Source organism: Papaver somniferum, chromosome 3, assembly GCF_003573695.1.
Source record: "Papaver somniferum cultivar HN1 chromosome 3, ASM357369v1, whole genome shotgun sequence".
NCBI lineage: Eukaryota > Viridiplantae > Streptophyta > Magnoliopsida > Ranunculales > Papaveraceae > Papaver > Papaver somniferum.
In genome coordinates this window covers 35506451-35529545 of record NC_039360.1, presented here as the reverse complement: position 1 = coordinate 35529545, position 23095 = coordinate 35506451, and the positions used below count along the sequence as shown (strand labels likewise).

The following is a 23095-nucleotide window of genomic DNA, read 5'->3' as shown; positions in this document are numbered from 1 at the left end:
ACACAACCGGACTGAGAATCTTTCTTTCTATCAAAACCTTATAAATGAAGACCTAACTTTCTTAACTAAACGCGGAAAATAAACAATAATGGAAAGAGTCACACCAATAGAGTTTATCTCTTAGCATCGACCAGCACTCAAGGTGTTCTTAGGAGCTTTAGATTATCTCATTTGTTGGACAAAATCAAGGTATCCGAAGATGTTAGACGGTCCCCTTAGTCGGTGCCAGAATGTAGTAGCATAAAATCGCACACTACATCCAAGGGTGAAACTACTAAACTAAACCAAAGTGAAGATGCATGAACAAACATGAACACAAAGATATACGTGGTTCGGCATGATTACCTACGTCCACGGGGTGAAAGGAATGATTAATATTACTTCAAGTTTGGTTACAAGTGATGATCTCTCACAATAATGACTTCTTTTCTCTCTAAGTGTGAACTTTCTCTCACTTACAACCTGCCTTTTACTCTCTTCAAGCCCTTATATTTATAGGCTAAGACTGGGATACAATGAAGTTACAATGTAAGTCATGGTGTATCTATCTTGATGTATCTCCTCGGGCCTACCTTGATGCTCCTCCGACTTGTTGGTGGGTCGATGTGGTTCAGGTTCCTGATGGCGTTATACCCGAGGTCGATCCCTTGATGTTATTTGGTCCGATGTCGCCCTTTCCTTTCTCGTCCCTTTGTTTTGACTCGCTTCCTTTGCTTGACCGAGTACCTTCTGATCTTCTGTCAGTCTTGTCAGATGATTGTAGACTTGTCACATCCGACAGCTAGGTGGTTGTCACACTCGGCCCACGTGATTTCTCTTTCTTCGTGCATGCTCGAGTTATTCGGTGCTTCTTTTCCTTTGTTTCCTGGTGCAACTTAGCTTAGGATCTTGCCACCTAGCCCTGTGAATTATTTACACCTACAATAGCTAAGCAAGATGTTGCAGATATTAATGATAATAGAAAGCAACTGCAAAAAAATAAATAAAAAGTACAACGTTATTTCACATGAATCATACCTGAGCACTAGAATCTGCCTGACTGACATCACTTGGCTTTACATCCTGCGAACACATGAAAATGGTAGAATGACTGAAAATAATTCAAAGAACTTGAAAATTTAAAGAGAAATGGTAGGTTCTTTCAAAGATAACTCTACGTTTTAGAAGGGGGAAAATGAAAACCTTAACTTCCTTTTCACCTCCAGCAGCTTGGTCCAGAATGTCCTTGCTGGCTCTTATAGCAATCTCCTTCGCTTGAGAAAGTTTCCATTTTCTTTGCCACACAAAGTCCTGCCATTTACAATATACGAAATTATCAAGTTAGGTCGCGCTGCAACTCGCATATATCCCAATAAAGATGTCTGAGCTGGTAAAACATACCTTGGCCAGACGAACCATCTCATCTAGAACCTGATCCCACTGTGTTTTGGGTCGGCTAGGTTCTTTAGAAATTTCCTAAAAAAGCCAAAATATAAATTTCACAGTGGGCAGTATGAATCATTCAAACAGCATTCTTCACTGACCATAAGTTACAAACTAACGTGTCATCAATTCGACAAAACTCGTTACTTGAAACCAAACTGAACAATCAAGATCATCTGTATATTTTTCTTTAATGTAACATAAATGGATCATAGAGATGAAAAACAGAATGAAAACACATCAACAATCCCACGTAAAACGCATTGATTTCTAAAGCAAGCAACAAGAGAAGATAATCAAATCCAATACGCCTGTGTATATCTAACAATTAGAAATCACATTTTTCTTTTGATACCAATTGATACAACAACATAATGTTCACATTCCCCAACAAATATTGACACCGTTCAAATCAAATACCTAACCTCTTCAGCAGTTAGGCAATTGAACTAAAACTCGGTAGAACAAATTTAACTGAAACTGAAAATACTACATAAACTGAAATATGCACAGACAACTTGATCGATGCAGAAGATGAGTTAAGAATGGTGAAATGCCTACAAAGATCATCTCGGCGAAGAATGGTGTGGTTTGAGATAAAAACATTAGGCAAAATGGACCATGCAGTAATAGTACAGGCCACTAGTATAGCTTGGATCTTTTCTTACCTGAACCTTATGTCAAATTATTTCTGATTTGTTCTCATTAAGGTGAACCACAGTGTCACATCACCTAATTTGTATGACGAATTCAAGTTTGCATTTTAGTTTATCATAACTATTACTGGAATTTTCATAAATATCAGTACACCCCAGTATCGGGATGTCAAGTATCCTATCCTAAACTTGCAATATATTTGGCAATCTAATGACCGCAGTCTTACACTGATCCCACATAAAATATGTCATTTAAATGCAGGAGTGTGTCAAGCTTCTGTTTCAAATTTATTAAGACTTAAAAGAAAACCAATGAAAATTGAACTATCTTAAGTCCAATGGTATTTCGTAACATGAAGTAGGAAATTTCTGGAGTTAGCAACACAATGAATGAAAATTCATGGACATAATAGTAAGTAACTTGAAATCCAAGATAACTCTACATTTTAGAAGGGCAAAAAGACAAACCTTCTTTTCTCCTCTACTAGCTTGGTCCAGCATGCCCTTGCTGGCTCTTATAGCAAGGTTCTTTGCGTGAGCTAATTTCCATGTTCTCACCGACTTAAAGACCTGTCATTTACAAGATTATCATATCAAGTTAGACAAATCTCTAAACTAGACGAAGAAGCTGAATGTGAAGTTTGGGGCAATTGGTGTAAACTGCAAAGCTGTGAAAAAGCTAAGTTTAAGAGATACATATACCAACTAGTGGAAGATTAGTCTGATAGGAGAATTGTATAACTAATCAGACCCCGTGAATGCAATTAAATGGAGTCAATCAGAAACATAAACACACACAGGGAAAAGATAGAGAATCTTTGTTAATCATATTGAATCCAAAATCCTTTCATCATACCAACCATGTGTACATCATATATACTGATTGAAACCACATACAAGCAATAAAATAAAACTGATAAACTTACTATTAAACTACGAACATAGTACTTCTTGGAAACCCCATGGCTCCCATTCTATAAGCTGGAAACCTGTAAAAACTGCTCCTAACCTCGGTTGAAGGAGTCAATAACTTGGACTTGCAGGCTGGGCATCAAAGATCCTCCCAAATGAGGGTACCCAAGCCACTAAAATTTCTGTAACCTTCGTAGGTTTCTAAACCAAGCCTTAATGCCAGGACAATGAGACCAATTTCATCTACTTCTCACAGCATTGCTTATACGACTGAACTTACCGGGCGTTCGTCATTACCGTTATATTAAATCTGTGTTGCTAACTGATTGTTTTTTTTATCCCTGCCAATATAACCTTAAACTACAAATCTTGTACTTCTTGCAAACCCTATGGCTCTGATTCTATAGGCTGGAAAACCTGCAAAAACTGCTCCTAACCTCAGTCTGAAGGAGGCAATAACTTAGACTTGCAAGCTGGGCACCAAAGATCCTCCCAGTCATCTACAATTTCTCTAACAGAGCTGAGTAGTAGGTTTCTAATCCAATATTTGATGGCAGACTCAGAAGGAACCAATTTCGATTAGGCATTTTTTGTTCAAACAAAAATTGACACCTAACTTACGTCCCCTTAAGGTAAGAACAGTTCATCAGAAACCGTGTGTGGAGTTTGATCAACCGTATAACTAGGACGCCACAATAACAGAAACAGCACTGAAATTCCTCGATAATACGAAGGAGAGTATTGACAAGGGTAGAGCATACCTCAGACAAACGAACCATCTCATCCAAAACATGATCCCAATGCGTTTGAACTTCCTAAAATTTCAAAGATAGATTTCATGTTAAAAGAGTGAAAGAAATTTATGCAAGAATCAAGATGGTAAAAATTGATTTACCGAAGGAATTGCAGGTAAAACGGGAGCCTTCATGTCACACAGGCTTCGAGCAAGCAACCTGCCACTACTCTCACACAGGAATTACCTCAAATTTATAACGATAGAGTGGAATTCTTTGACATCTGGCATTTTTCTTTACTTTCACTTCCTTGCCTTCTTTGATTACAGTTTTGATAATTTTCTTTGTTCTTGGACGTCTGCGTCCCCACTGTGTTTCGACACCAAGCAACCTGCCACTACTCTCCTCAGCTGTATCATCATCATCTTGTTCATTATATTCTTTGAAGGTGATTCACTTCAGCAGTACCAGTAATAGTATCACGCAATGGTGACTCTGGTTCAAGTTCTACCTCTAATTCAGAGGTATCAGTGTCACCAGAATCAGCAGGATTAAAATCTTCGTCAGAATCAGCCATTTTTTGCTACATTAAAAAAAAAAATCAATAAAACGTCCGTACATGCTAAATACATCAAACATTGCAGAATTACTAAAACAAACCCTAATAATATAATAATCGAGAGACAGTGATCATATTCAGAAAAACAGTACAATAAAACATTAGTATTCAAAGAAAACCCTAATCACACAAGAGCAAAGAAAATCTCTACAAAACAGCACAGAGAAAAACTTGAAGAAACTTGATGAAAAAAATGCATACGGATGGAATCAGAATAACATACCGACTATATAATTGAAGAAATGAGCGGATGAAATGAAGCTTCGCCTCTTCTCTTGCAATTTCTGATCAAATCAGTATCTACGAATTAAATATCACGAAAAAAACATACAAATGAATTTTGAATTACAGTCAACAAACAATAAGAGCTTATATATCCAATAAGAAATGGAAGAAAAGAAAATCATAAACCTTAATTCGAAGAGAATTACACACCAGGAGGAGGAAAATTTTGGAGGGAAGATTTAGAACTTTTTCTCTTTCCTAAATAACTTATAAATGATGACGAAACATTTGAATTTGAAACTAGTCCTCTGCTAGACTCTGCTGGGCTGGGGCACTTCACTAAAATATAAAGGAGCCCACAAATAAAGATAACCCATATTTTCATTTCCCCTTAGTCAAATCAGACCCCCCAGATCACAACCCAGATCGGCGTTTACAACCAAATCTGATTCGAATAGTCAGGACCTTCTCCTTCTTCGATCCGGAGGTTATTTTCTTCCTTTTTTTCTGTAGATTCAATTTTACAGAGGTAGAGAAACGTTTGTAAATGTTTTACAGACTGCAATGAGAGGAAGAGAAAGAGATACGGAGATAAAGTTAGGGTTTTTATCTTCTTCGCAATTTTTCAATTGTATTTACTTTTTTTTTAATACGAAAGAAAAAAAATATTGAGAATTTAAGAATTTTGGGCTAACAAAGATTCATCAGCTGCAATAGCTGTATTTAACCAGGTTGGCAAATTATAATGCCAATCTTGAGAACTAGTAAAAGATAAAGCTTTTTTCGCTACGGTGTCTGCGACATTATTCCCCTCACGATGGACAAAAGTACATGTCCATGAGCTAAAACTACTTAGAAGAAAAATCGAGTCTCTTATTATGCCTTCATTGGTCCAATTCACTATTCCTTTGGAACCATTTATTGCTTTCACCACTCTCTAGCTATCTCCCTCTAGGTGAAGCTTTGTTACGCCCTTGTCTTTCACCCATCGAATAGCTTCAAAGGCTGCCAAAGCTTCAGCTTGCTCCGGGTCTAAGGCTCTCGTACAACATCCCCTAGCTCCATTGCTTGCACCTACACAATCACGATGGATTAGACCTATTCCTGTGTGTTTATTGAACTTACAAAAAGCAGCGTCAAAGTTGATTTTAGTTTCATGAAGTTCAGGTCTTTTCCAGACTTTTGAATTGGTCACAGGAATATGAACATTCCTAGCCACAGAAGAAACCCCTTGAATTCTTTGTCAGTCAGCTAGATGAGTTTGTATACTCAAAGCAACATCGTTTACTCCCACCTGAAAGTTATCAAAAACAACACAACATCGTGTTTTCCAAACTTGCCACATTGTAAAACAAATAGATTTGAACTGAGATACATTAGTGGGTATGTTTTTAGTTTCTTTGTTAAACCAAGACTTTAACACTGATGAACATCCTTACCTTGGAGCACCTGTAAACAATTTGCATCAATAATTTCTAAGACAGAAGTGAAGACAGGGCATACTTGAAACAGATGTTGGATGTTTTCATCATGATTTCTACAAAGAGGGCAATGGGTAACATGATATTTTATATGTCTAGAAAGTTTATCCCTAGTAGGTAGACACCTGTGAAACATTTTCCAAATAAAATGTTGCACCTTAATGGGAAGGTTGGTTTTCCACAGATCTTTCCACGCAATTTCCTTACTGTTTTGGGGTCTAGTTGAGCATTATCTAAATGTAGAGCTGTCAAACGGGCAAGCTAGGGTCAACCCGGCCCTAGCTTGACAAGCCATGGACGGGTTAGGGTCAGCCCTAGCCCTAGTACTATTCATGTACAAGCCAAAAACCCCAACCCTAACCCTAGACGGGTTGGCTCTAACGGGTTGCGGGTTGGCTTGTTAAATGGGGTGGTTGAAACTAAAATCACTTAAATGTATAAAATATTTAGTGGGCAGAGGGATAACTACTCCGTAATCCTAAATCAAATGAAATTTGGATTGTATTAAATCATTTAAGGAAATATGAACTTTGATTTCTAGCACAACACCCTAAAATTCTTAAATTAGTAACTTAAAATTCCTAAATTAGTAACTCACATGAAATTGACGGGTTGACGGGTAACCCGCGGGTTGACCCTAACCCGGCTTGTTTTTACTAGGGTTAGATATGACAACCCTAACCCGGCTTGTTTAGACAACAAGCCAAGCCGAGCCGGGTTAAAACAAGCCAAGCTAGGTCTAACCCGCGGGCCGGGTTAGAAATTGACAGCTCTATCTAAATGGCCCTATAAGCACTTTTAACAGAAAATTCTCCATTGGCTGCTGGTTTCCATCTTATGACATCATTACCAGAAATTGGAATTCTTATATCTTGAATAGCCCTGATAGTATCATTATCAAAGAGAGCTTCTAAAATTTCTATCCTCCAACTTTTTGTTTCATGATTAATCAGATGTGAGACTTTGTTGATGCTAAAAGAGACAAAGTTGGATTTAGGGGGGCACTCATGTTAGGGATCCATTTGTCCTTCCAAATAGAGATGTCATTCCCATCACCAATCTGCCATCAATAATATTTCTTTTCAATTATATTTACACCAAACCAAAAGACGTGTCAAAAAGAATCAAAACCGATTATATATACATCCTACTTCACGCATTCTAATAACTTGTTCTCACTTATAATGACTGTTAGATGGATCACTGATAAAATAAACAATGCATCTAACGGTGATAATTTCGTCTCTTACGAAACAATACGTGCATTAGGTGTACCATAAACAAAATTAGACATGGCCATTAATTTCATGCGATGACTCATTCACGCTTGTACAACAGGAGGGGAGATGGATACTAAAAAGAAAAACTTAATTTTTTTTATTTTTTATTTTATTTATTTATTTTATTTATTTATTTTTATAATCAAAGGCCTTCAGAAAGGCTAATAGTCCCCCTCGACTGTTGGTGCGAGCCAAGCAGGAGGCACAGACCAGTACATAGAGGATTTCTTACGTTTTTCCCATTGATCTAACTCATGAGCAACAAAATTACAAACTCTAGGTTGAAAATTAAAGATACAAGCAATCAAATTAGAAGAAAACAACTGAATGTCTTTAAATATGGCATATGTCCTAGGATCACCATCAAAAGAACCTGAAGAGAATTGTTCCACCAACTTCTTAGCATCACTTTCAATGATTATATCGGTCATCTTCTGTTCCACTGCTTTCTTGAGAACTCCCCAGATGGCTCTGGCTTCCGCTTCTTCTGCAGACGAAACTTCAAATACCATAGCAGCACAGAAAGAGGCTTTACTTGTAAAATCTCTCATCACATAACCTGCACCATTATCTCCAGATATGTCATCAAAATATCCATCTGTGTTACATTTGATCCAACCAAACAATGGGAGCATCCATTTATGACTTAAAGCAATGGGGGTGGTGTGAATAGCAACAGAGGTGATTTTCCTAGTGAAGAGCATGGCCCTGGCTCTTTCTATGACAGAAGTATGATTTTCAGACACATTTTGAAAAACCAAATTGTTCTACTGGTCCAGAGGGACCATAGAATAGCAACAAAGAGATGTTGAGAATCATCAGGCAATCTGGATTTTTGATCCAGAATCCAGAACATAAGCCACTGCTGGAAAGATTTTTGAGAAAAGAAAGAAGTGTTTATGCAAAAACTGGACAAGAACCAAACCTTAGAAGCAAAGGGGCACGGAACCAGAGTATGCATCATGTTTTCATGAGGATCCTTGCATGTAGCACATTCAACAGAGTGCATGGGCATTCTAGTGTGGAGGACGGTTCTAGAAGGTAAGGCATTTTTAGCAGCTTTCCAGAGGAAAAGTTGAATTCTGTAGGGAACTCTAATTTTCCAAATATGCAACCAAAGAGTTTTACAGGGAGAGGGTTTAATGCCTCTGATTTTCAAGTAGGCAGATTTTGAAGAAAATTTACCATTCTTTGAATGTCCCAAACCCTCCTATCAGGAGTGCAATGCTGGCTTAAGGGAATAGTGACGATCTTCTTAAAAGAAGCATCATCAAAGTGAGTAGTGAGTCTAGAAACATTCCAGGTTAGAGTATTATCATCAATGAAATAATCGACTTTAATACTAGGGTCATGAGGGGTAAGAGGGTTGGGGGTAGCAGATCCCAAAGATGGAATCCATTTATCGCACCAAGGGTTAATAAACTTTCCATCACCAACAATCCAGGAAATAAAAGGTTTAATCAACTCCTTAATAGCATGTAAACACTTTCAGGTCCAAGAGCACTTGTCAGGACACTTGGCATTTAAAAAGTCAGTTCTAGGGAAGTATCTGACTTTTAAAATCTTAGCTAACATGCAATCAGGGTTTTTAATAATTTTCCAGGCATTCCTAGCTAACATGGCAAGATTATTTATTTCAGCTTTTCTGAATCCCAAACCACCTTCAGATTTAGGGGAGCACAGAATATCTCAACCCAAAAGGTGGAGTTTCCTATCTTTTGGGTATAGGGTTTCTTCCCACCAGAATTTACAAAGATAGGCATCCATTTGTCTGCAAAGATGTTTTGGGATTAGAAAAGCCCCCATCTGAAATAAAGGAATGGCTTGACCAATATGTTTAACCAAAGTAGTTCTAGCAGCCTAGGAAAGGAGCTTGTGGAGCCAGATAGTAATTATGGCATCCACAGTCTGGAGAATGCCCATATGGGTTTGGATTTTAGAAGCTTGGAAAACAGTTGGAGTACCAAGGTACTTTTCTCCTAAGTCTCTGCTTTTAATTTCATAATGTTGGACAAAAGAGCTTTCCTATATTCAGGGATTCTTCTACTGAATAGAATACCAGACTTGTCAAAATTAATTTCTTACCCAGAAGCTAGGAAGTATTTTTGAAGATAATCTTTTATAACAGTGAAGTTTTCTGTTGTAGCAGAACAAAACAGAAGAGAATCATCAGCAAACAAGAGATGAGTCATCTCTGGGGCATTTTTACAAATTTTGATACCTTTCAGAGTTCCATTCCTTTGGAGGTTATCTATATAAGAGGAAAGAGCCTCAGCACAGATAATGTATAGGTAAGGGGATAAGGGATCCCCTTGCCTTAGACCTCTCTCAGGTTGGAAAAACCCTGTAGGGCTACCATTCAAAAGAACAGAATAGGAAACAGTAGAAACACACTGATTTATGAGTTTAATCCAGTTTTCAGCTAACCCCATTTTTCTCAAAACTTTCTCTAGAAAAGACCACTCCAATTTATCATAAGCTTTTGACATATCAAGTTTAATGGCAGCAGTACCCTCAACTTTGTCATTATGATTGACATAATATATGGCTTCATTTTCTAGAATAATATTATCAGAAATACTCCCCTTTGGTACGAAGACACTTTGGTTTTGGGATATGATGTTGTTCATAAAAGGTTTTAGCCTGTTAACAAGAGTTTTGGAAAGGATTTTGTAAATAAAGTTGCACAATCCTATGGGTCTATATTGACTGACCAACTCTGCTAAAGGGACTTTAGGGATAAGAGCTATGTTGGTATGATTGAAAACTTTTGAAATATGCTCTGTTCTGAAACAGTTTTGGGTCATATCAACAACAGCTTCTCCAACAATATCCCAATTTTTTTGGTAGAATAAGCCTGTGAAACCATCTGGTCCAGGGGATTCCCCCCCCCCCCCCCCCCCCATTTGAAAAACAACATTCTTTATTTCTACAGCAGTTAAGGGTAGATTTAGAGTATCATTATCCTCAGCAGAAAACTTAACAGGCAGATCATTTAAAATTTCATTCTGAAATTGATGAGGTTGAGAAGAGTAAAGATTTTTGAAATAATCTATGAAAGAATTCCCAATACTATCTCTATCAGTTAGAATAGTATTGGAAGAATCCTTGATCCAGCTGATAGCATTTCTCTTTCTCCTGAAAAGAGTGACTCTATGAAAATAGGGTGTATTTCTATCCCCTTCCATGAGCCATACTTATCTAGAATTATCTTTCCAGTAAAGATCATTCAGAGTATGAAGGTACTCTAATCTAGTTTTAAGTCTGGCAGAAGTAGTAGTATCAGTGGGATCAGAAATCTGTAAATCTAACAAGTCTTTCCTGATGGTAGATATATCAGTTTGAATATTACCAAAGGAAGATTTGTTCCAATCTCTAAGGCTTTTTTTTTACTAAGAAGCTTAGCTCTTAATTTATAGGTTGGGGATCCTATGACATTGACAGACCAAGAATCAGCTATAATGTCTCTATAAGTAGGGTCCTCAATCCACATAGCCATGAAATGGAATTTCCTCATAGTTAAAACCTATATGTATGGGGCAATGATCAGAAGAATCTCTAGGGAGATTATTAACACAGAATTTAGGACAAAGATATTCAGCAATTTGGTTTAAAAAACATCTGTCAAGCCTTTCAAGAATTAAATCAGGACCTTGTTGCATATTGGACCAAGTGAATCTCGGGCCAGAGAAACCAGGGTCGTGCAAGTTGAAAACATAACAAAAATTTCTTAGAAGTTCAAAATCGGAGTCATTTACTTCAAGGCCACCATTTTTATCCTATGTTCCTAAAAGAGTATTAAAATCACTAATGAAAAAAACAGGCTCATCCATGGGGGCAATAGTTTGTTGACATTGTTGTTCCTAAAAGGAGGGTCTTAAAGTACTATTGGGTTCTCCATACACAAAATGAATATGACAAGTTTTTGAGTAAATAATGTCAGTTGAAGTAACATAGATGCCCCTCAAGCTGGATGAAACAACATTCAGATGGATTTCTTTTTTCCAAGCCAAAACCAGACCACCACTTCTACCAACACTGGGGACATTGAAAGTGTAAGGGAAGCCCATATTTTTAAGTTTCCTAGCCGCCATATGGTAGGTTGGGAAACCTACAATAATATAATACTGCAAGTGCACAGTGTCTAACTAGTAGATAATGGCAAATACAGGTCGTTCCCACGAGGAGTGTGAAAATACTACTACTAACTAATACCAAAAACTAACAAATCAATAAGGTGATGTTTGACGATTTTTCAGATATTCGGGACAAAATGAAATAATAAATAATCCTAACAATAAACAAAATGGGTAACGGGTTGTTAAGGTTTTCTATTTCCACAAATTCAATCATATAAACTCGACTAATCTCTATTTATTACTCAAGACAAATTTCGAAATCAATTTCATGTCTCGGAAGATAATATGTTTAAATTCTAAAATATGGTTTCTCCGCTGTAATTTCCTTCGCTTCACGGATAATGATTCTAAAGTATTACATATCAATACTAAAGCATATTGCGTCAAAGAATTTAACCAAGCACGCTATATCAATTGAAAAGTATAAGTAATCAAGAAAATCACATAATCGATTAAACACCAAGCTATATGAAGAGAAATCACTAATCAATGAATCATTATTAGAAATATCATCGTAGAGTTCATATAAATAAATTGGCTTCAAACTAAACCCTAACAAACAACTTAGCAGACCATGAGAAAAGAAACTCAAATACACCAAACCCTTGTCGCCTCTTATCTTTGTCAACGGCTCTGCGGACGCCTCCCCTCTCAAATATTCGACATCCTTCTTATACACCTTCCCTTTCTTTTATTTTATTAAACAAAGTATCAAAATAAATTATTCTATGAAATACTTGCACATAAGTTGATGTCATCATCAGTATCTTTCCCCAAATAGTATTACCACCTCGTTCTTCCAATGAAATAATGAACTCTCATTATTTCCAAAATCTCCCAAATGAAGAAAGAATTATTTTATTTCCAAAATAATCTCACGTGTAAATATTCCTCAATTAATTCTTCACATGGCAAATAAATTATCTTTCCCGGTGGAATATATTTGTAATGAAGTAAGAAAGATAAAATACTTCTCATTTTCAGTTTGCATGAGCCAACCCCATTTTGATTTCAATTCCTTTATTGCGTTTGTGCCTCGCCCATGAAATAATTTTATGCTGCTGATATATATGGAGATACCAGGCCAGCTACATTTTGTCATTTTTTTCATTGTGGTTGCTGATATATGGAAATACCAGGCCAACCACATTTCATCATTGTGGTTGCTGATATATGAAAGTACCAGGCCAACCACATTTTTCCATTTTCGTTGCAAACACCATTAAGTCTCACATTTTGTTGTTTATTCGCTGGATGATCGAATTCACTTGATAGTATTAGTAACTAAAATATTGTATCATAGCTAATATAAATATGGGTATAAAATGTAGCATATACATGCTTATCAACACCCCGACACTTATATTTTTCTAGTCCTCGAGCAAAACAGAGATATTATGCAATTGATTTTTTTTTTTAATTCTAAGAAAAGTGAAAACCTGCAAAAATATGGATAATTACCCACTCCCCCACACTTTAAACATTACATTGTCCTCAATGTAATTGAGTCATCCAACGGAGAAATTAAGATGGGAAATACAAAAATAAACAATAAAAATAAGAGATAGAGATAGAGTAGAGGGAACAAAACTGATGGGTTGACTCCCATGAAGCGAAATGTATTTATTTCCCTACTTTCCAATAGCGTGTAGTCTCAAACAAGGTGAGGTTGGTACCCCAAATTAGACATCCAATCATATATATAGAGTCTAAAAAGTTGAGCATCATCCCAACTAATCCGGTCAGTTGAAGATATGTCCCTGTGAACACTATAAACCTCCAAAACGGTATGCAAATTTATTCTCAATCGAAAATTGTACGTGATATTCAAATAATGCATATATGGGATAAGTAAATCATTCCCATACGCAACAAATTCAGATTGTTTGACAGTTTTTATTGGCGGAACACGCTCTAAATAAGGTTCCAAATCAGCTGAAATAATTTTCGCGGAACAAGAGCTCAAAGGAGCAATAATATCACGACTCATAGACCCATTATCATCTAAAACGGTTTCATTATTAATATCATCAAGACGAAAAAATTCAGAACTTAATGGCTTAAGGGTCAAGGTTGGATCTTTCTCGACTGATGGAACTAGTCGAGACTCGGACAAAACTAGAGGTTCCAATTTGGGGTTCCATTTATTAGTGTCTAGCAACGGTGCAGAGTCTAATAAGGCATTGACTTCACAAATAACACTATCATCATCAAAACCAAACCCAAAAGGAGCTAAGCAAACCTCTAATGGATCTTCCAAGTGGCTCTTGCAAAAGCTTGCCGAGTACATACTTGCTTTTCGCCCGCAGCACTTTGGACTAAGGTACCTAAAAGAAATCAAGCAAACTGCATAAAAAGACTAAAAGAAATTTAAAATAAAAATAAATTATGTACAAAAACTAAAAATAAACTATATACAGCGATATCAACAAAAGAGTATTTTGCAACCACTCCCCGGCAGCGGCGCCAAAAATTGATGTGGTTTCAAGTTGTTGTAGTAAAAAAAAATAGAGTTCGTTCAAGACTTGTGAAGGTTGTGCTTTTAGATTTAAATTTTAAAGCTAAAGAAAATAAAGCAAATTAAAACTGATTATATTAGAGAGACCGGGGTTCAGGATTTCACCATTCACCAAAATTCATGTAATTTAATGTTAATTTTTATCATGCAATTCTAGACAATATAACTCCAATCAAAAGAAATTGTGATTCTAATCATTGCCTAAATTAGATTTTCAAAACATCAATTTTTAATCGCAAGAATGAAGTATCAAAATCCCTAAACTAAGCATACTTCATCAAGAGAAAACACAACTAATTAATAAAAATCATTACTCAATTTTCATTCGGTGCAAATAATCATAAAAGAATTGCATAAATAAATTCAAATAAATTTTACCAGATAACTTTTGGAAGAATGGCTTCCTCCATCGCCCCGGAATTGGGTTTAGCTCATCATTATGAAAACGCGCTCAAAAGTTGATTTCATTGCTCAAAGTGTTTACAAATGATGAATTGGAGAAAAACTATTAAAAATCGGTTGTTTGCAACGTTTTTAATTGTTGCAAAACACTGTTACATAAAACGATAAAAGCCAACTGTCGCTGTTCAGCTTCTACGACCCCCGCCTGTGTGTCGTTATCACTGTTGATAAACGACTGTCTTCGTGAGTCTGTTCTTCGTGTTCTTCAGTTCTGCAGCAGCAGAAATGGTGTTCTCTGCAACTCGATTTTTTCGGCTCTGTGATGCTCTGTAACTCTCCCAAACTCTCCAGACCCTTTCTCTGCTACCTCAAGACCCTTTTTATACTCCACAGCGACAGAAATCTTCGCTCATTACTCCGGAAAATCTTTCCATAGCTCGGCAGTAAATAAAAAATAATCTCGGACAATTTTCTTTCCTTTCTCGCCTCTTCATGCGTCTGCAGCTGTATGATTCGTGAAAAATATCCTTGCTTAGATGGTGCACGCTTCTTCAGCATGCCAAACCAATCCAGGCACGGAGTAATCCTGTGAACATCTCTTTCCATGCACACGCTTCTCTGTTTCCTTATCGCCGAGAATCCAGCCAATTTTAATCAATCAAATCACTCATGATAGTTTTGTTGGGACATATCACAACTACCCAACAAATTTCAGCCTTTTAATCTACCCGGAACTCCTTTAAACTTCGATCGAAAATCACTCAGTTATGTTCTTCATTTTCCCGCCAAAACCAGAATTTGAATGATGAGGATGGTGTCCCCCTAACCAAAATGGGTGTGCAAACAGCAGGAGCCCAACTAAGATGCCTCTTATAAATTAAGGTACCCCTTATCCAAAAGTGAGAGTCCGAATAACACGTGTCCTCCGGGTGCTTTAGACAACTTTTCGAGCTGATTTTTGCAAAAATATTTATTTCCAAGAAATACCTACACACACACAAAACACCATAATAAGTACGAAAACGAGTACTAACAATACGAAATATTAAGGACAAATTAGACACATAAATGCGTCTATCACCATATCTTTACCCATTTTAGTCTCAAAGAGGAAGATTATGTCAGGGTTAACATTCCTACAAAGCAGACTAAGTTCTTTATTGGCAGTTTTCTTTCCAAAGCCTCTAATGTTCCAAGCAACCATGTTGATGTTGTTGACAGGGGACTGATTTACAGAAGTATTGGAATTATCAAGGGAAGGGTTTGAGGGTACAGAATGTACCTGAGTAGTAGAGTCGGATCCACCACCAAGAGAAGCATTGGAACCATCACCGCTTTGAGAAGAACTTTGGGAGGAATTGAGACTAGAACTGGCAGCATTGAGAGGGGAATTGTTGCGGACGTCATTGCTTCCTGGAGAGTTGTCAGCAGGAACGTTGTATCTACCAAAGGAGTTGAAGATATGTTGGGTATTGAGGGAGCAAGTAGAGAGATCAGTAGCTGGTAATTCACCCAAGTTGGTAATTGGAGTACACAGTTGAGCATAATCAGGTTCAGTAGAATTTTGTTCTTCAGGAATAACCACTAGGCTGGCAACATTGGAATTATCTCTAGTACGTTTCCTTAGTTCAACCCTTGGATTAATCTTCCTTTTGATATTAGCTAGAGCATCTTGCTCAGCAGAGTTAACTGCTCCTCTAGTGATTATAGAGCTGGTGTTTGGGGTAGCAGCAGTTTTGAACCTCCTTGAAGAATTTGTTGTACGAATCGCTCCACTAGCGGTAGACTCAGAACCAGAAATAGAGGCAGTTGCAGTAACATTTTGAGTTGTAACTTGCTTTAGAATGATCGGAAGACCATTCTCCAACTGGGTTGAATGTTTTTGAACAGGACCAATATCAAAAATCTTAAGAGTAGTGGATCTGTTAATAAAGGGGCCCATTTGAAAAGTGTTTGATAAGCTCTTCTGAGTAGTGTTTTCCATTCTTGGATCGAATGCTACGGCTTTGCCTTTAGTGCTCACTTCAAATGCAGTCGTTCCAATTTGTGTTTCTGGTATGACCTCAGATTGTAACATGTTAGTATCAGTGATGACAGCAGGTGAGGAGTTTACTTGCTTGACTTCTGAAGGCATCATTAACTTTGAGACAGCCGGAAGAGTATAGCTACTGTAACGAGCATCAAGCTCTTTGATCTTTTTCTGCTTTAGTTTCCAAGCATGGAAGTTTTGATTTTTATGATCAAGGATGCGACAGGAGGTGCAGAAACATCTTGGAACTCTGATGTGTCTACATTCGATTAAGAAAGGTTCGCTCCTACCACTTGTGAAAAGAGGAATGCCTGTTGGTAGCGCTTTTTGAACTGGGATTCTAATGCAGACCTTGAAATTTTTCTTGGGCGGATGTTTACCAAAAGGATTTTGAGCTTCTATAAGTTCTCCCATACTGAGGGTGAGAAGTTGAAGATCCTCAAATTCCGTGCATTCATTGGGGATGTTACACAAGATGAACCACATGATTTCTTCATCGAAAAAGAGTTGGTGGTTTGGAGGCCAGCCTTCAACTGGTACAACTTTAAGCACCATTAGGTACCCACAGAAAAACCAAGGTTTCTGAGAATTGATTCTATTAAAATCCTCTTCAGATAAGTAACGGATGAGAACTTTGTTTCGTTGTCCATTGAAGGTAGTGATTGTAGGGTGTAGAGCTAAGGGCCAGTTGTTGCAGATATAAAATCTGATAGAAGAGGTTGGGATCAGTGTTTCACAGAAAACGTAACCCGCCATACACCATTTCCAATTGGTATCAGCTTCAGCTAAAACAACTTTCTTATCAACGAAGACTGGTTTAGTAAGGGAAGATGGTAGATTTAATTTTTCAGACATCTGGGCAGAGAGAGTTTGAAGTTCTAGGTTCAAGTTTTGAGAATTCTATGAAGAAGATGGGATTTCCATGGTATAAGAAAAATAGATATATAAGAATATAGGTTGATAGAGATCAGAATTCCAAGTAACTAACATAAAATGTAGGTATAGAGAAAAGAATCTCTTGTTGGTACTGTTTTGATATTGATTGCAGACAATGTGGAGGAGAGAAAGACATGGGGATTTGTTTGTATTTGAATTTGAACCTTAAAAAATGAATGAGAAAGTTGTTGACCATGGTCAGAGAAATTTTCAGGAGAAAATTGGTGTAAGGTAGTTGTAGGTAAGCTACAGGTTTTGCTTTGGGGGAGAGGGTTAACATATGGAATGTCACTTTCATCACCATACTTTAGGGGTTGATTTCGAGTCGAAGTATTCACGTGAGAATTATGGGAAGAGAGCCACAAGTGGACATGTCCAATAATACCTTGTTGGATCTTCTGAAATAGGTTGGATTGGAGATATGTGACATGGATAGGGGTTGTTGGATATTCATTAGGTTTGGCATTTATCTTGCTGACGTTTGTGTGATGATGTAAACTGCCAAAGGTAATAATGGTAGAAAAGATGGGGGAAATTTTGTGTTGGGGAGGGAAGGTATGGCGTAGTTATTAATGGTGTATTGGGTGGTTTAGTTTGGTAGAAAAGCTAGAAACGCTACTGCCTTACATGCCACAGGTTGCGGTGATGTCTCCCAACTGATGCTGCCTTCTTCTAGTCTGCATAAAACATAAAATTTTAATTAGACCCCGAAGGTAAAAATCAAAGTTTGGTAACCCACCAGATGCTCCCTTAATGGCAGTTCCAAAAAGAGTAAAGGCCCTAATAAAGATTAGGTGTTGAAAATAAGTCTTGATAGGGTAATGATGGTTATTAGAGTGAAGGGGATACGCATGGCTTTGAATGGGCGTAGTAAACAAAGAGACATGACGGTTAACTAAGCTCCATAAATGGAATTGGATAGACGCAAATGGGTATTTAGAGGGGTGATTAGCAGAGATTTTATTATATTCAGAGCAATTTTCCACAGAAGAGGAAAGGTTTAGGTTAAGAAAACTAAGTTGTGAAAATGGATGATCCTAATCAAAACTTGTCAAATTCCAATGGAAATCTTCCCGTTGCACCACCAGAAACGCCTGAATTTTCACAGGCCAAATCCTATCTCCCTTCTTTGAGTTTGAGAGAGTTACAGTTACTGAGAGATGAAATTCAATTTGAGATTGATCGTCAAATTCAAGAGCAAACCCTTCAGAGAGAGGAAGAAGAGGCTTCTCAAGAACGAAGGAAGCGAAGAATCGAGGCTCTCTACAGTGCATGGCTACCCAAGTTCTTAGAATTGAGGGAGCGGAAAGATGAAGAATGGGCTGAGAGGCAAGCCAAGGCCCCAAGATATGAAAGTGCAACTGAGAGTGAGTCAGAGGCTTCTGACGGATTTGAGTATGATGTAGAGGAAGTGAACACCAGTGACCTTGATTCTGATGTTGCCGAGGATAAGCGCAGGATGGGTGCTTATCATGATAGGAATATGAGGAGCCGATTTGAGTACGAACTTGCCAATCCCAAGATCTTTGCACGCAGCATGAGTGAAAGTGAGCCAACCAGGATAAAAGTAAGCAGACGCATTGCAAACTTTGATGATGAGGAGACTGAGGATGAAGGAGAGGAAGATCCGGATAATGATGAAGAATCGTCTTCCAGTGGAACTTCTCCTGCTTCATCTGACAGTGATGGCGAGTGATATGAGGAAGAGGGATTGGATACTGATGAAGATGATTGGTGGTAATCTCTTCAGTTTTACCAGGAAAAGCTAGCTTTTCAGGCATTGCATAAAGCTTGAAAACGAACAACACGTTTTTAACTAGACAGTTCTTCTGGTAATTTTTTTCCTTCCTTACTTTTATGGTGCTAGTGTGGATGATGTGAAGCTTCTTCTTCTGATGGTTGTAATTTCGATCAGCTTTCAAAAAAACTTAAAATTTGTTTCAACGGATGGGAATTTTATTCACGGTAATAATAATAATAATTAAATGTGGTTAAAGGGACTCTCAGTCTTAGAGATAAGATATAAGTGGATCATAAGTGTAGTTGGTTGGAGACAAAAGGCAGCGATGTGAACGAGGATAGCGAGGCACCTCGCCTAAAGAGGTTTCAGTTATGAACGGCGACATTCAGTTAAAATTCCTCGATTTGGAACCTGAGTCACTGTTTACATGCGATCATATCTATGTGTATGGATATCAATCCCGGTTTGTCTATACTGTAGACCAGTGTTACACACCAGGGAGGAAAACAATTCCATTACATGCATAAACTTGTTACAGAATTATAAGTTTCTAACTATCGATTGCGCTCTGAGTCTCTGACGATCCTTTTTTCCACCCGGAAGTGACTTTAATTTGATCAACCACTCCTGCTGGCGTAGTCGTCTCATCTGGCAGGTCATTATCATTTATGAAACTCCCTACCAAGCAACTCCTGAGCAAAACGAACCTCATCTGTTGCTTGTGCAGCCGCCAGTCGCAAAGATGCTATCTCTACCTCCTGCACTCTTCCGCTGCCCCCAACACCTTTGTAATTTTCCAATATGGAGAAACAAAGGTTAGTATTATCAAAAAAGAAAGAAAAAATCACCTACTGTATCCTTGTCATCTTCTTCACCTGTACTTCCGTTTCTGCTATCTTTATTGGGTACTTGTGCAAGTATCGAGTTCTCGCGTGCACAAAAAATTACCATCGCAGCTGCACCCATAACTTCCCCATGTATTCTTGCATTTGAAGTCCATGCATTGTAACACAGAATTCTCCTTGCACTCATTCACATCAAAATGCAAAATCAAATAAGAGAGCTAGATTAACACTAAAGAGTATGCACAAACTTGAATTACAACTCTAAGATTATATCAAAACAATGAAGGACGGATAGCTCAAACAACTTGCACTCTTTCCTTGCTCAAGTTAATCAACATGAATTTCCATGAATTCTAAAATTCTGGTCTCTGCAAGAAGAAACACACAATGTACTAACAAAGAATGGATAAGGAAAGATACTATTATTTGCCTCGCTTGCGGTAGCGATTAGCACCAGACCTCTCATGTCGACAGCATGGAAGCCTCGTACTGATGTAGCGCCTTCTTCTACTCCCAAAAACATAGGATCTGGACTAATTTGGTTTCTGCAAGCCGTGAAAGCTGTCTCCAAATCATAAACAAATAGAAGGCCAAGCTTTGTAATCACGTTCATCAAACAACACTATCGAACAAACAAGTGTTCGGCGTGTTGCTATGCTTTAATATCACTTCTGCATCCTTGTTTTACCATAATATGTATTATTTCTAAGAGCTAACATAAACACCAATACACCTAACAATACTTCTCTAGCTCAACGGTACAAAACCAATAAGCAGCTAACTCGACAAACCCAACTGAACAATTTTTTACATATGCACGTGAGTTAGTAACGAATAAAAAAAATTCAAGGGAGGGAGAAATTTTCAGGATGTCAACTTGCAATAGATGCAAAAGCTTCCTTGCTACCTCCAGCGTGGTTGCGCCAAATATCCTAGAAACTGCTGAAGTATATATCATAGAACTAAGGAAGCAATCAAAAATGGTATTAACTTATGACAGATAATTAATGTCTTGTTATATGTGATACTTCTGCAAGTTCACCATCTATGAAGTGTCGAAAGTCTATAAATTCCAGTGTAACTACAATTTCAGTACAAGTTCTCTCCATATGTAAGAAACAAATCAAGAAAACACAAAATTATTTCCACCCAAGTTCATAATGGTTCATTTATTCACACAATTCCCAGTCCACTGTCAACTACCTTTACATGCGTCAGGCCCAGTAATCCAGTTGAGGTGTACAATATCAGAGTAGAGTGACAAAAGTAAAAATTCTAATGAACGTACCTCTTGCACTTTACATGCGTCAGGCCCAGTAATCAGCCTGCATCGCGTGTCTATGTAACTGCTACACTTCTCAGAATCTAATCAAGTGAATAACTTCAAAAATGCATCTACTTGTAAATTACCACCCATTAGGAACTCCATTCACATTACCACCCCCGTTATCATTGATTAATGTACCTTTATAATTGGTTATCCTCCAGAATAAATCACCCCCACAGAGGGTGGCTGATCTTTGATCTTTTTTCCAAGCTTTTGTTACCATTCGCCTCGGGAAAGGAGGAGAACCAGGTGGTGATGAGATGTCAGAAGTTTTAGTAACTATCTTTCTCCACGAATTAGTTCCCAATGTAATAATCATGCAAACAAAAACCTGCTCCTCCTCCTCCTCTTCCTGAATGTTCATCCTTGAAATAGTAGTACTCATAGTATAGATAAGTACAATCTTATATAACTTAGACAATGAATCAAAATCAAAACCAAAACCATGACACAGATATTCAGTACCAGTACGAGGAATGAAATAATTGAGAACAAGCGTTTCACACCTAACTGGGTTGAAGACATTTATTGCAGCACGTCCACTATCTCCACCAGTTTTAAAACAAGCAAATCCATTACAGTAACCTAATAGTTCTGTTGCTATAGGGAAAGTTACGCCCATTGATAATCTAATATCAATAAACACATTATCATCATTACCCTTGTGATCATCTTGTAAATTGAAAATACAAACACCTTTCCCACCATCAATATCAACATTAAGGAGATTAAAGAAGAGATTTTTATTTTGCTGAAGAGCAAAATGTCGTGCAGCAAATCTGGTATCATTGAGAATTGAATTGTACCATAACTTACTTACAAAGATGCATTTGGCAAGAGCTGAAGCTGGTAATCTCGTCAAAACGTTATCGATTATTAACTCCTCAGGGACAGGATTTGTTTTACCTGGAGTAGTCTCCATCTCGTCAAGAGCAGCATCTAATAAATAATTGAAATTTCTATATAAAATCTCCATCTTCTTCTTCTTCTTGTAGTCTTCTTCATGATCATCAAGGAAGATGGATTTGTGCTTCCTCTTTGCCCCGCCGTAACTTAGAGAAAAGGGAAAAAGAAACGAAATTTCAGCCAAATTCAGATTGGGGAAACTTCACAGATTATAAACGAACCCTAACAGGCTAACACTAATCGGGGAAACTTGTACGTCAAGGCTGAATTGGGGCCCTGGAAAAATAATTGGGGACCCTAGCTACATGACAAAAAAAAAGGTCATGAAATAGTAATTGGGAGTTATCCCTTATTGCACTTTTTTTAAAATGGCTAAACTACCCCAAATCATTAGTGTTAATTGAGTGTTAATTAATTGTTAATTAGTTTAGTTAGATTAAAATCAGATTTAGGGATAAAATTGTGTTTTTGTGTTGTGGAGAGGAAGAAATTGAGTTTTTTTTTTTTTTTGGGGGGGGGGGGGGGGGGGGGGGGGATTTAGGGTTATTTGAAATGAGTGATTCCAGTGGAGGAATCCTACTGCTCAAAATGAAGGAACCAATCCTCAAAATGAAGAACCCGAAACTCAAAACAATCAGGTAAACTTCCTATACTCTTCAAATTGTATGAATGATGCTCCAAGTGGTCGATTCATGTACACTATGCAAGTACTCAGAGTGAGGGTCGTTAAGTTGAGAGGGTAATAAACGAACGACTCTAAGAAGTCGTCAATTACTTGACACAACCTTTGACGACTCAAACCTGCAACTTTTGCAGGTTATGAAAAATCGTCAACCAAGTGTGATATAATTGACGACCCCAGCTAGTTAGGTCACACAGAGTCGTTAACTTAATATGTTTAGAACCCAACGACCCTATCACTA

At 37.6% G+C, this 23095-nt stretch overlaps 1 protein-coding gene and 1 long non-coding RNA gene across 2 annotated transcripts; both read right to left on the bottom strand.

Annotated features, from left to right (window-relative positions):
- Positions 1-1187: 1187 nt before the first annotated feature.
- On the bottom strand, positions 1188-2570 carry LOC113362247. The gene is made up of 3 exons (XR_003365654.1): positions 2547-2570; positions 1381-1455; positions 1188-1290 (listed from the first exon to the last, which is right to left on the bottom strand). It is a non-coding gene; the product is annotated as an uncharacterized LOC113362247 (long non-coding RNA).
- An 18523-nt stretch (positions 2571-21093) lies between these two features.
- On the bottom strand, positions 21094-22292 carry LOC113361139. The gene is made up of 2 exons (XM_026604485.1): positions 21773-22292; positions 21094-21631 (listed from the first exon to the last, which is right to left on the bottom strand). Exons 1-2 carry the CDS (start codon positions 22240-22242, stop codon positions 21346-21348), a joined length of 756 nt encoding a protein of 251 aa, XP_026460270.1. The 5' UTR covers positions 22243-22292; the 3' UTR covers positions 21094-21345.
- Between the last annotated feature and the right edge of the window lie 803 nt (positions 22293-23095).

Excerpts from the sequence above, each read along its gene's own strand:
- LOC113361139 (XM_026604485.1), bottom strand. The coding sequence starts at position 22,242 with ATGGAGATTTTATATAGAAATTTCAATTATTTATTAGATGCTGCTCTT. Across the intron at positions 21,632-21,772 it reads AATGTCTTCAACCCAGTTAG|GATGAACATTCAGGAAGAGG; the intron begins GTGTGAAACGCT and ends TACTATTTCAAG.